This window comes from Malaclemys terrapin, chromosome 3 (genome assembly GCF_027887155.1).
Source record: "Malaclemys terrapin pileata isolate rMalTer1 chromosome 3, rMalTer1.hap1, whole genome shotgun sequence".
In the NCBI taxonomy this organism is placed as follows: domain Eukaryota; kingdom Metazoa; phylum Chordata; order Testudines; family Emydidae; genus Malaclemys; species Malaclemys terrapin.
In genome coordinates this window covers 68,768,683-68,782,859 of record NC_071507.1, presented here as the reverse complement: position 1 = coordinate 68,782,859, position 14,177 = coordinate 68,768,683, and the positions used below count along the sequence as shown (strand labels likewise).

The following is a 14,177-nucleotide window of genomic DNA, read 5'->3' as shown; positions in this document are numbered from 1 at the left end:
AATCTGCATTGGGTTTAAAAGTCACTTTTACAGAGTTTTGCCTCATTTCTTGGTGCAGAGTCCTCAGCTATATTTTAAACATTTAAATCTGCATAAAACCATCTTTGGAAATTTGCTCAATGTTTTGATGAATCAGGTAGCTAGGAAAATTCAAATATGTGTAAATAAAGCTGACTACAACTGGCTTCTATTCCATTTTAAACTAAATCTGAATATAATCAGACTTCAGAGTATAATTTACTGTTGCTTTCTGTTTCCATTTAATTTATGCATTAACAATATTTAAACATTAAAAGTTCTAGCCCTTTATCTCCCTTGACTAGTGATTAGATGCCCAAAGTTCATCTTGAGACCATAAGGTTGCATCTTTATATACGTCTTAAGTAAACTATTTACCTCATAGTCATTGTGATCCAAAAGCCAAAAACCTTGAACAAGTCTAACCAGACCCCAAGGGATAGCAAAGGCAGTTGGGAAAGAATCAAATGAAGTCTCTGTTTTGTTTGGAAAAGAATGCATGATATCTAGCAGCAAATAAATTGTCTGACAGTAAGTACTTGATTAAGGCTAATAACTTTTCAAGAAGGAAAGTTTCTTACATATATTTAGGGAAGGTAACAACAAAAGTAAGTATTACACAGCAGAAAATAGTTGTCTTGCAATTTTCAGCCCACTGTAACCCAACAAGCCAGGTTTTAATTCCAAAGCTGCATTTTGAATTAACATAAAAACCTACGTTTGGTTTATAAGTATTGAAAGAAACTGTAATATTTTCCCATTTTAGTAAAAGAACACTACTGCACAAGTCTGAAATGGTAGTGCTATTGTGATGGAGCAGAGATTTGCACTCCTAGTTGTAATAAATATAGGACCCCTGCTTTGTGATAAAACTAATGAACAAAGCTGCTCTTACTTAACTTCCCGTAAGGAAAGAATCCTGTACTTCCATTAAGAGAAACTGCTATGGAATTCTGGATAGCCTCACCATTACTTGAAAAATAGTCAAGGTAAAGGAGCCAGTCACACAAATATGTTGTAGATAGGACTTAACCATATCTAGATGATTGAGCTAATGCCTCAGACACCAATGCTTTAGAACAGGGACAGAGTAACAAGTTTTAACCATACTGTGACCAAGTTCCTGGACTTGGAAATACAGTAGAACCTCAGAGTTACAAACACCAGCATTATAAACTGATCAGTCAACCACACACCTCATTTGGAAACGGAAGTACACAATCAGTGGCAAAAAATAAAAAGGCAAATACAGTACAGTACTGTGTTAAATGTAAACTACTAAAAAAATAAAGGGAAAGCAGCATTTTTCTTCTGCATAGTAAAGTTTGAAAGCTATATTAATTTAATGTTCAATTGTAAACTTTTAAAGGAACAACCATAACATTTTATTCAGAATTACGAACATCAGAGTTACGAACAATCTCCATTTCTGAGGTTCTACTGTAACAGTAAATTCAGCTGTGTAGAGAATAAAAATTAAATATGAATGGAGAAAGCCTTCCCACCATGCCATAAATAACAAAAATTTCATCGGGTTTGTGCATCATGTTTTGCTAATTTCTACCTTCTCCCTCTGATCAGTGCCTAATTATTTAGTTAACAGTTTAAAACAACTGAGGTGTGGAGTCCCTGGGTCTAAAATCCAAACTGTCCCCTCCTACCTAGGTTAAGTAACACACAAAGTTTAGCAAAGGCAAATGTTCTATATATTTTAGCAGCTTGAAAATCAAGCATTTTCTCCACCTCATTCTCCTTTTTCTGGGTAATATTCCATGTGCCTGCGTTTTCAATAGAACAGAGGCAAACATTGTTTCTTGTGCTGGAGAATCGCTGATTTCAGCAAGAATGTGTACTGATGTAAATAGCATTAGGTAACTGTTACTGCTTCGGAGCACAGAGAATTCTCACATCCTAAGAATAACTTCACTTATTTGCTACAGAATCACGTTGTTTTAATGAAGCCATTAAAATGAAAAATCTAAAGTATAAGAAAGGAAACAAATATTTCATTACAACTTAATCCTAAATTTATGCTCATTCTGTCCAAAATACAATAATTCTCTAGTTCAAGAAATTAATGATAAACACAGGAGCAAACTTTTTTCGCTTTAAAAAAACATTCTTTTAAATGCAAATATATTGTGTGGTTATATTTTCAATCTCTCTCAATATTGTCAAAAGGATACAATTGCATGTTTGTAAGTTTCTTCAATATTTTGTAACAAATAGAGATCAAGCAGCGCCTGTGATGAAAAAAGAAAAATTAACCATATATTTTGTAAAATCATTATTTTTTGCCTTTTTAAGAAGTCCTTCTTACATGCAAGCTAGCAGGGGGATATTTCCCAGTTCCTCCTTCATCTCTTCGCCACAATTTCTCAACTTGATCTCCTAACTGGGAAAGCAGTCCATCGATCATCAAGCAATCGGCATTCCATTTCCCTCTGCAATCAAAGAGAACATGGTTTTGATAGTGTAAAAACTGCGATAATTCCAACCTGTCATGAAAACCCGTTTACCAACTAAAGAAACTCCAACCAAATTTATCTGGTAAGTCGCAGGAAAAACACTATACAACAAAGGCAGCTTACATCGACCTTACTCTGTGTCTACACTACAATGTTGCTCCCGCTAATGTAAGTCGCCCATTATATCGACTTAACTCCACCTCTGCAAGAGGTGGAGTGCTTAGATTGATGTAGTGAGAGCGTGGCAACGTCTGTGTAGACACTGGCTGTGAGCCCCAAGACAACAGAGCTCCAAGAGCGGTCAGTATCCCACAATGCCCCAATTCAGTCGGTGGACGTGCTTCTGGTGAGGACCCATACTATCAACAGAAGGAGCATAGTGTGCATGTGAACCACCACTTTAATTACTGTGGTGGCTGTACATTGACTTCAGTTGACCTAATTTTGTTGTGTAGACAAGGCCTGAGTGTTTGCTGTATTTTTCCACCTTCTCTCCAGTATCTTTCTTAGCTCCAATCCTGCTGGAAAATGTTTATAATTATTTCTATTTGATTTGTATCAGTGTGATTTTAGATTAAAAATCTATATTAATCCTAGTCAAGATATTTCACATGAAAAATAAACAAGTCTGTAAAAAGTTCAGATAAAGGTGTAATTTCTAACTGGGTACCGAGTTAGAAGACAGCTAGTTTTTCAAATGTTCCAACTGAACACAACAGTGAGGGCCACCTTCTTGAAGTATAAAAATGTACACAAGTGAACTCCAAAAAAGGGATTTAGTCCTAAAACAGACTTTATAATGTCTTATCGAATAGTCATTTAAAGAGCTAACCCTTTTTGAATAGTTCATCTTTGCATGCCTAAACAAAAGTTTTGGAAACGTGGTGCTGCCTATCTGTCTTGAATCAGAGACAATTAATGCCACGTTACCAAATAAACTATCTTTTTGAATTGCAGAAGTCACACAGTTTAGCCTTTGGATTAAATTATTTACAGTATTACCCAATATATTTCTAAAATCAGGTCAAGGATTGTTTCACTTTACTTCATAAAAAAGGGCAAGTAGACCAACAGTGGCCCTGAGCTCAAGAACACCCCTCTCCACCTTTACATATGAAAGCAGTCCCTCTGAATTCAATGGTGGGCGTGGGTGTGTTTGTGAATGAACCTTACCTTGACAAGCGCTCTAGTTTCTGTCGGTGACCGGTACAGTAGCTTTGTATCAGTGGGTAATTGTAGAAAGGCCTAGACAACTGCATATCATCATCTGCATGCAACAGAGAAAAAATACGTAGTTCAAGAAACCTAATAAAATCTGAAGTAATTTTAAAAGACTTGAAACAGACAAAATTGCTGAGTTTCATTTTTAATATTAAGAACAAGCAATTTGACAACTTTGGAAGAAAGTGGTTCTAATTCTGCTCTTTTAAAAAATTTAGTAAGATAGCAGAGTAAGTTACAAGGCTCACTTCATTCCTTATTTTAGTAAGCGACCCATATTTGAAAATTATCCCATGAATAAAGATTACTGGGTAATTCAGACCATATGAAGTAAAAGAGTTTCTGTGTTATCTTCCCCAGCAGAATAAAATATATTTTTAGGTGATCTCAGGTGGGGACTGCTTTTTTAAATTTGTAAAGGGAGCATTTATAAGTAGATTGTTTTCTACATCTATGTAAGCCAATACATGCATTTTTACTGCATAAAAAAACGCCATCAAAATACTGGCTATATAAGGGCAGTTAGATAGGAAACTGAATACACCGAGTTCTAAACCTACTAAGAGACTTCTTATAGAAGGAGGAGTTTACCACCACAAGTAAATATTTACCAAAATTTGTGGAATACTTAAAAGTAAAGCCAGCATTATAACTGAATTAAAACAACAATTACATAAAAGGTTAATCTATGTTGACTAAACTTAAGTATACATTACAGCTGTACCAACACAATTTGTTGATAAGTCATTTACCGAATTATGGTTTGAAGAATTTTTCTGTTGGAAGAAAATATTGCACAAAATGGAAAGCGCTTGTCACATCTGAAGTGTGTTATTGTTCAAAACTTACCTAAACCCTCTGGAAGGAGACTGGACCGGCAGAACCAAATGACCACATGTGCATATTGAGAAATGAGGCTAGTTACAACCTGCTTATTTGTCAAATCTGTAAAACCTGGAAAGAGTTTATAAAATTACGTTGCCATTCAACTCCTTCAGTTACCAAAAATATTAACTATGATGACATTGATAAACTGGTTCTTTTTTATTGTACTGAAAGCATTCAAGAAATTTGTACATTTCTTACTTCTAATCAATCCTTGGAAACAACTGTTCCTTTACAGTTTTTCCTATGCATTTCTTATGGAGACACCTGGATTTGCTAGTTCTCACCCTGTTCAAGACTTCAGACTTCATGAAGTGGCAAGAAAATTCTTGGGTATTAATAACACACACCTCACCCTAGGGGCTGCAGCTTCTAACCCAGGGATGGGGAACCTACGGCCCGCAGACCAGATCCGGCCTGCTGCTTCGTTATTTCCAGCCCGCAGCAAGTCTCCGTGCAGGCTCACCCCACTGCGGAGGGAAGCGAGGGTTGCCAGGCTGTTAAAAGTCTAGTTGTTAAAAAGCTGTTAAAAGCCTCACCCCGCGCCAGCTACGCAGCTCCCATTGGCCGGAAACCACAGCCAATGGGAGCTGCGGGGGGACAGCATGCACGGCACAGAGCCCCCTGGCCCCTCTGCCTAGGAGCCAGAGATGGCGACCATTTCTGGGAGCAGCACAGAGCCCTGGCAGGGAGGGAGCCTGCCTTAGCCCCGGCTGTGCTGCTGACTGGGAGCCGTTTAAGGCAAGCGCTGCCCGGCTGGAGCCCGCACCCCAAATCCCCTGACCCAGGTCGGAACCCCCTCCCGCACCCTAAGTCCCTCCCAGGCCCCGTGCCCTCACCCACACCCCAACCCTCTGCCCCAGCCCGAGCCCGCTCCTGAACTCCAAACCCCTTGGCCCCAGCCCAGAGCCCCTCCTGCACCGCAAACCCCTCATCCCCAGCCCCACCCCAGAGCCCATACCTCCATCTGGAGCCTTCATCCCCCTCTCCCGCACCCTGAACCCCTCATTTCTGGCCCCATCCTGGAACCAAGGGGAAGCTCTGAGCCTCTGAGCTCCCTCGCGGGGCTGCATGTAGCCTGCAACTGATTTTTTTCTGCGGGTCAGTAGCCCCGATAGAAAAAAGATTCCCCACCCCTGTTCTAGCCAGTGGCCTCTTACACATCTTCTTGAGCTGACTACCCTATTCCACCCACATGCACACTCAGTAAGCAACCTCCCATAGCCTCCTCCCTGGGGGTTAATTGACAACTACAACGTTCCCCACTTATAGACTCAATCCTTCTCCCAGCTGCTGAACCTGATTGCAAATTCCAAACAAGCAGTTTGATCCTCCTTTGCAAACTGGAGAAAATTAAGAAAAAAAAGTAAAACTGAAAAAGGGAAACTAGGGAAAGCTCACGTTTTCCATGACTCAGGCCTATTCCTCTACCTTAGAAAACACATTTCACAATAAAACGTACTCAAGTTGATAATACAGTTACAAACCTCTCTCAGTGAGCTCTTGTGCTTCTGTTAGAAAGCAGTTCAAGACTGTGCTAAGGTTGCTAAGAAGCAATTGGCAGTGCTGAAGAGACTGTATAGTCTGTGGATCAATGAAGTTACATGAGCCATCAAACAGTGGAACACCTTATAAAGGACAAACATTACATGGTTAGTCTGTACGCAACTTCAGGAGAAGAGTTAAAAGCATTTCTGTGGACATACAAACCACCATGTGAAATACTAATACACCCACTTTACTGCACGTATTCAAATTAGGAAAGATAACACTTATTTCCTGTAAAATGACTATATTCTAGTACTTACACATCCGGTCAAACTCATCTTTTGTGTAAATCACTTTATTCCATGTCCACTCGAGAACAAAGCGCAGGTTAGCAGCTGAGTTTGGCTGTTCTATTTTAAAAAAAAAAAAAATCATGAGAACAAATTCTCTTCTAGGTCAAAGAATAAAGTTAATAAAAAGCAGAGTATTACCTTCAGCTGTCCACTGTTTGATGCAGCCAGTAAGAAGTCCTAAAGAACTTGTTTGGACAGCAGCAGATAATATAGCTTCTAACTGCTCCTCCTAAAAATGTAACAGAGATAAAATAGATAGTAAAAAAGATTCAAATGCTTTCAAGACAGCAATGGTAAATAAGATGTGTTTCCAATTGTATGCAACGTATCTGGATGCCAAAAACAATCAGTTATTACATTTGAACAAAATCAGTACAAAATTAGTGAAGCATGATTAGAAATTTTTTACCCCCAGACGATTATTTCAGACCATCTTAGATCTTAGCTGTAGATAAAACATCCCAAAAGCAGAGTTTCAAAGTTGTTACATTTGGATTTTTTTTCTTTCTCAATTTAAGAGTGTTTAATAGAGTTTGCCTCTTATCCTTTTCATCCCTTCAAATACTGAATTCTAAAAAGTTATTTACTCTGTGATTATGGGTAGCATGCACCAAAGAATAGGAAGAAATACCTATATATTATAAGTGCACTGGGGGAAAGGCATCTGTGCTCTTGCTGTTTGTTGACCTTACTGTCCAGAGATTTGAAAACTAGCAGCATTTTTATGAAAAGAAAGGAGCAACACAACGAAAACAGTTCTTTGGTGAGGGTTTCTTGCACTTTACTGTTTTCTTACAATATACAGACTTCACCATTCCCACCTTCAAAATACATATTTTGACTAGAGAAGTAAGTAGTACAACTAAATATCACATCTTTCCAATAATCTTGGGAAAGTTTGTTAACAAGGAAGGTAAGTGAAAAATCAGGTATTTCTCATGAGAACAAGAAGGTGGCTTCTTTCTGCTGGAAGTGCATCAGGTAGTTTTTAATACAACATAAAAGAGCAGAAGAAGGTAAAACCAATTTTGTTTTGTTTTGTTTCACAGTTCCATCTTTAATGCCATCATCGGCGTTCCCAATGATCTAGCTCTGGTGGTGGGAAACAGTTTTCAAAGTCAATAGCTTTTTGTAAAGTGTGTTTGGGTTTTCAGGTTAAGCTCATTTTTAGTAGTTTCCCCTCTATCTCAACCCTACTATGCAAATTTCAACACTAGCAAGTTCAACAGACAGCAGGCTGTTTTTCCTGTCAGAAAATGCAGGTAACAGCTAAGCACTGTCATACAATGTTAAAAATGAACAGTTGATTTTAGGCAAGTGTATTTTACTGTTATTTTAGGTAAACCAATCCTTCTGATCATTATGCTGTGGTTTACCCTTAGGACTACTTGACATTCTGATCTTGAACACTGTAAAAAACATTCATTCCTTTCCAGGAAAAGTAATTTATTCACAGTAATTTACACAGAAGTTATGATGCTCAGACTTCTAGAATTTAAAATGCTATTTCAACTTTCTCTCTCAAAAGCTTTTTAGTTATAGAAAGAGCTATAGCAAAAAACACTATATCAAAGGAAAATCCTAAGCAAGTTCCACATCACCACAGTGCACAAGTTTATTACTAGAGTAGAAGGTCAGGAGTAAGTCCATGTCAATATATTCCTAGTTCAGCAATGGATACAAAAATCTCTGACACCAAATTAAGTCATTCTCCACCTCAAGTTGATCTGTATGACTTAAGTTTTATTAAACAGCATAAGTAATTTGCATTCATTTAGAAAATCTATTATTTCAGCCAACTGTAGTATATATTCAGAGGTGAAAGTAAGCCGGTAAGGGCCAGTACGCCGTGTCGGACTAGACTGGCTTCCCCAGGCCAGTTATTTAAAGGGCCTGGGGCTCCCGGCCCTTTAAATCACCGTGGGAGTCCCCGGCTGCCGCTGCTACCCCTGGTACTCTGGCAGCAGGGTTCGGGCAGCGATTTAAAGGGCCCGAGGTGGTAGCGGTGGGAGTGGGAGCCCCGGGCCCTTTAAATTGCTGCCCAAGCGCCGCTGCCGGAGCCCTGGGTAGTGGCAGCAGGGCTCCAGCGGTGATTTAAAGGGCCAGGGGCTCCCAGCCGCCGCTACCGCAGTGGAGCCCTGGGCCCTTTAAATCTCCACCAGAGCCCTGAGGTAGCGGCGGCAGCCAAGAGCCCCCAGGACTCCGTCGGCGATTTAAAGGACCTGGGGCTCCGCTGCAGTAGCGGCAGCTGGAGCCCCGGGCCCTTTAAATTACCCCCTAGCCCCAGGGCTCCCAACTGCCTCTGCAGCTGGTAGCTCTGGGGGTGATTTAAAGGGCCTGAGGCTCCCAGCCGCCACTACTGCAGCTGGAGCCCCAGGCCCTTTAAATCTTGATTTAAAAGGCCTGGGGATTTAAAGGCTCCACCTCTTCCAGTTGAGGGCATGCCTCTTCCAGTTGAGGCCCTGCCCCCTGCTCAGGACTCCAGCATACCAGTAAGTCCTTTAAGTTACTTTCACCCCTGTATATATTTGTTTTTTATGCCACAGGCAAATCGTATGAAGATATTTATCACATTTTCTTGTAGTTTTACAAATAATTTCATTTAAACAAAATGCCAACATATTCTCACCTGACTCAAACTAGAAGGCTGTACATCAGTAAGTCTCGGAGACAGCAAGCCAGCGATAAGACATCTATTGAAGTTATCAGGAATGGCTTCATTTAAAGAAGAACCAGATTTCTTTAAAAAATGTAAGGTCTGAAACATTAATCACAAACAATTTCAAATTAAAACAGCTATAATTATTCAACTCTGTTTATTCAATTGACAAATATGAGTAATTTACAACAGAAATGCTTCTCCCAAAATGCTTCTCCCCCCAAAATGCTTCTCCCCCCTAAATAGAAGCAGCAAAGAAATCTTACCTCATAAGTATACTTTACAATTGTTAAATTTACATGCCAACTTGGTATAGTCTTTGAGATGGCATACCAAAGCAACAAAGCACATACTTGAACAATTAAACTTCTCACAATAAAAGTCTCAGATTACTCAAATAAGACATTGGCCATTAGACTATCTTGTCTAAATATTTGTCTAGCTTCTCTATTAACACACACACACACACACACACACACACACACACACACACACCATGCTGCTTCTTAAATGTTGACTCTAGCATCCCAGCAGAAATGAATGCTAAAATTATACACACATAAACCAAAAACTTAGTGAGATTCTCTCTGTTCTTATCTGTGGGAGAAATAGAGATTTGAAAAAACAGCCAAAATATGTGCAATCTTGGGGACTTTTTGGTCTCCATAGTTGAGCTGCATGGCTGTAATTTACCAGATTTGTCTTAAGTTACAAGAACAACTTTTGAGAAGTGTAAAGGAATGCCAAAAGGGCCAAGAAAGCACACTCTTGTGGCTTTTTTCTACACCAATAGGTGCTTCTCACACAGGGATAGCAACAAAGTCAGAGGTGCATCAGCTCTTTGAGTGGCTGAACCAGCACCCCAGAGTTTACAGTAGCTCCTCACTTAATCATCCCGGTTAACATCATTTCGTTGCTGATCCATTAGAGAACACACTCATTTAAAGTTGCGCAGTGCTCCCTTATAATGTTGTTTGGCAGCTGCCTGCTTTGTCTACTGCTTGCAGAAAGAGCAGCCTGTTGGAATTAGCTGGTGGGGGCTTGAAACCATGGTGGACCGGCAGCCCTCCATCATCTCCCCTAAATTCCTTGTGCGGCAGCTGCGCAGCAGGCTATCAATTGCTGGCAGTTCAGCTGTCCCTCAGCCATGTGCTGCTCCTGCCCTCTGCCTTGGAGCTGCTCACGGAAGCCTCCTGCTAGCTGTGCAGAGGAGGGAGGAAGAGGGATGCTAACGTCAGGGTACCTCCCCAACCCCCCACTCCTGTACCTTATCTCCACAAAGCAAGGGGGGACACCATAAGGCTCAGGATGGAGGGAGCATACTGGCAGCCACTGCTGTCTCAACTTGCTAATCTAGTTAAAAAGGCAATGTACTTAGAGTGGGGTCAGCATACTTAAAGGGGCAATGCGCATCTCTCTCTCTCTCTCTCTCTGCCATGCTGTCTCCCCTCCCTCCATTTGTGCTGCCTTGTAGAGTGTGAGGCTATATTAACACCACGTTATCCCTTGAGGGCTCAGCTGTGTGCTAGTTCATCATTTAGAAGTAATGCATTCCCTGGGATGCATCCCACCCTCTGAATATGAATATATTCTAGAGTCTTTTGTCTGGCAAAAAAAGTTTCCCTGGAACCTAACCATCCCTATTTACATTAATTCTTATGGGGAAATTGGATTCGCTTAACATCGTTTAGCTTAAAGTAGCATTTTTCAGGAACATAACTACAAAGTTAAGTGAGGAGTTACTGCATTTCTACTGAAGAAGTGCCAGCTAATGAGGGAGCAAGGACTAGACAGTATCCAGCTCATGAATATTTTGAGGTTTTATAAACATGTGTAGAAGAGATGAAGTCTTCAGCACACAAGTGTTGTGCACAAAACTACACTCAATTTCTACTGCATATGGCAACACCTACTACATGTATGACTTCAGTTTATAGCTATTTAAGTACCAAAAATTTACTTAGGTGAAATGTAACTGGTTCTCCCTTTTCCAATTCAGAAAATAATTTCCCTCCTAAAAATATAAGGTCCCAGGTCCAGACTCATTCTCTCAGCAGCTCTAATCCATGAAGGGCTTGAAAGTTGTGCTTGGACATGTATGCATGAAATACACAAACAAAATCCTCTCCATCCTAAATTATCCACCACATTTTCTAATCTTTTCCCTGTCCTAAACTGTATAATGATGAAAATCCAGGCTTAAAAGAAACAGTTGCAACCTTATGTATGGAGAGACAAGGATGTTACCTCTCCATAATCTAGAATTCAAACCAAGTCACATATGGCTTTATCGTTACCTCCTGAGAAATCTACATCAGACTCATCTACACATATTTAGGACCTGTTCCAATTGAAGCCAATAGGAATTTTATCACTGACTTTAATGGGGCAAGATATAGCCCTTTTAGCACAAAATGCTCTCCCCCCTGCATTGGTAAATATAACTCAGTTCAATACAAATGACAGAAGATGACCATTTTTAGATATTAGAAAGAAAGCTAGAAAGAAAAAGAAGTACCTCCTTCTGAAATCCAGTGCAAGTCATGTGAACAACTCCAGAGTTCAACAAACAAGTAGCATCTAAGAAAACAAAGAGCACTTGGCTAAAAATCTACATTTTTGAGGATATGGTACAGCAATACAAAGTAAACAGCTTCTATTAAAAATTGGGTTAATATTGGGAGTGGATTAAAAAGCTAAATAAATACTGATTTCGCTCATTAGTTCACTTACAAATTTATTTTGCAACATTCACACATCTGTGTAGAAATTTTACTTAGGCTGTACACTATATAAAACAGCTCTAGCACAGTACACAAAGTAACCCTGTTTAATTTCTGTAACAATCATTTCTTCACAGGCTAGATTACAAATGCATTAGATATCAAAATTTGGCAATCTGTGTCTCAAAATAGTTCTTTAATATTGGAAAGTATTTTAAAGTAAAATATAAGTGTTTCTAATTGTTTAAAGTCACAAACAGGAAACAAAACAAAACAAAACATATGACATAAATGACATAACCTCAATTCACTTATTAAGCTTGCTCTCTTAAAGTCAGCTAAGCTGCAATACATACCAAAAGTGTAGGTGCTTGGATTAAAAAACTGCTCAGGGGGCGGATATGAAGGAGGAACTCCACGACTTAAGCTTCGCTCATGTACTAGAATATCCAAGATGTGGTGTGGAGAAGTCATACTCACTACAGCATCCAGCGACCATAATGCAAAATAGGGGCAATTATGAAGAAATTCCCCTGGTCTTAGAGAAAGTAAATACACACAAGTAAGAAGTCAATTAATCATTTATAACCATTTTGAAAGCTATGTAAAATACACACAATAAAGTCTCACCTCAAAGAATCTGGCATTTGAGCATGATACCAGCGATTTATGTCAAATATGCCCAAATAAGTAGATGGTTTGCCCTGGCCGTATGTATTCACTTGCCAGCTGAAGACTGACACACTCGTATCAGGAGATATTACTGTAAGAAAGATGGCATTTCTTTAAAATAAATCAGCAGATATTGCTACACAGTAACGAATTTTAGTTCAACTTGTCATACTACTTGTTTAACACTATTGTTGGGGTAGAAAAACAACACTCAATATTTTGGCAGAATGCCTTACTGACTTAAAGATATGAAATGTTAATTTCTTCAATAGCTGTAACCCACATTAATTTTGTTCATATATCAGATTTAATAAAATATCTATTGTTGGGACCAGGCTAATCTGAATTTCCCATATTTCCAGTTATTTTATCAAAATATGTAGCTATGTGTTAAAAAAATATAAGTTAACACCTTTAAGAAGTACCATCAATATGAAATTAAGATGAACGTCAGATTAGTGGTTTGCATTATTTCATTTATTGATCATTGTGTAATTGTCTCATTTACATGCTTCTAGAATAGCCACTTTTCAACCAGATAGATTCAAAATACAAATGTCACAAGAATATCACATAACATAACTGGAACAAATACCTTAATTTAAAAAACACAACATATGTTGCCTAATACTATAGTAGCTTCCAATAAGGGTTGTTGTTTTTGATGGGGCAGAAAGGGAGTTTCCTCTAAATGTGAGCAAAGGAGAATCTTAATGCCCCGTGCTCTGGGTGTGTGAAATATGGGGAACAAACTAACTATACAAATCTAATATATGAATATTTTTACCCTTATTAGGTTCTTTTAGGTACATCATTTCCAGTCTGGAGTCCCCATCCCATTTCCTACAAGTGTTCTTCTGTGAGCCTCTGTTCTATCTTCTGTTTTGTTAATTGCTCAAATAATCTTTGAAGTCATTGATTCTTAAGTTTAAAAAAACAACTGAATCAGTTTACCTCAACACAGCTTTTACTCTTTCAGCGTGTGCTCTCTGATCAGCAGTAGCAGAAAGTCTAGACAGAAAATCTTAAGTGCAAAGAAGCGGTCTTCCTCTTCCCTCACCTCACTATTCATTACTGTACTATTTTAGATCAATGGCTCAAATAACTACTGGCTTGTCTACACTTAGAACACTGCAGCGCTTCAATGTAGACACTACTTACGCCAACAGGAGGGATTCTCCTGTCAGCATAGGTAATCCACCTCCCTAGAGGCAGTAGCTAGGTTAACGGAAGAATTCTTCCATCGACCTAGCACAGTGTATATGGGGATTCAGGCCAGCTAAACTAAACCGCTCAGGGGTGTGGATTTTTCACACTCCTGAGTGACTTACACCAACCTAATTTTCTAGTGTAGATTAAACCTAAGGCAGGTCTACACTACAGCCGGGATCGATGCTCTGAGATTGATCCACTGGCGGTCGATTTAGCGGGTCAAGTGAAGACTTGCCAAATCGACAGCAGATAGCTCTCCAGTCGACCTCTGTACTCTACCCCCGACGAGAAGAATTTCTCTGGTCGACCCCTTGCAGTTTAAACCCCACGGTAACGCAACCTAAGGTATGTCGACTGCAGCTACATTATTCACTTAGCTGGAGTTGCGTAGCGTAGGTCGACTTACCGTGGTAGTGTAGACACAGCCTAAGTAAAACTGTAATAAAGAGTTCACTATCTACCTGAAAGGGAAAAGAGA

At 39.4% G+C, this 14,177-nt stretch overlaps 1 protein-coding gene across 1 annotated transcript in view; it reads right to left on the bottom strand.

The window, feature by feature from the left end:
• AHCTF1 (AT-hook containing transcription factor 1) overlaps positions 1 to 14,177 on the bottom strand; it is a 78,869-nt gene that overhangs the window by 26,340 nt on the left and 38,352 nt on the right. The window contains exons 9-20 of the mRNA XM_054022972.1: positions 12,446 to 12,578; positions 12,172 to 12,353; positions 11,611 to 11,672; positions 9,063 to 9,191; positions 6,572 to 6,662; positions 6,401 to 6,490; positions 6,080 to 6,220; positions 4,557 to 4,661; positions 3,660 to 3,753; positions 2,339 to 2,462; positions 2,205 to 2,261; positions 397 to 543 (exon numbers count right to left, since the gene is read on the bottom strand). Coding sequence (XP_053878947.1) covers positions 397 to 543; positions 2,205 to 2,261; positions 2,339 to 2,462; positions 3,660 to 3,753; positions 4,557 to 4,661; positions 6,080 to 6,220; positions 6,401 to 6,490; positions 6,572 to 6,662; positions 9,063 to 9,191; positions 11,611 to 11,672; positions 12,172 to 12,353; positions 12,446 to 12,578 — 1,355 coding nt within the window. The remainder of the gene's footprint in view (positions 1 to 396; positions 544 to 2,204; positions 2,262 to 2,338; positions 2,463 to 3,659; positions 3,754 to 4,556; positions 4,662 to 6,079; positions 6,221 to 6,400; positions 6,491 to 6,571; positions 6,663 to 9,062; positions 9,192 to 11,610; positions 11,673 to 12,171; positions 12,354 to 12,445; positions 12,579 to 14,177) is intronic.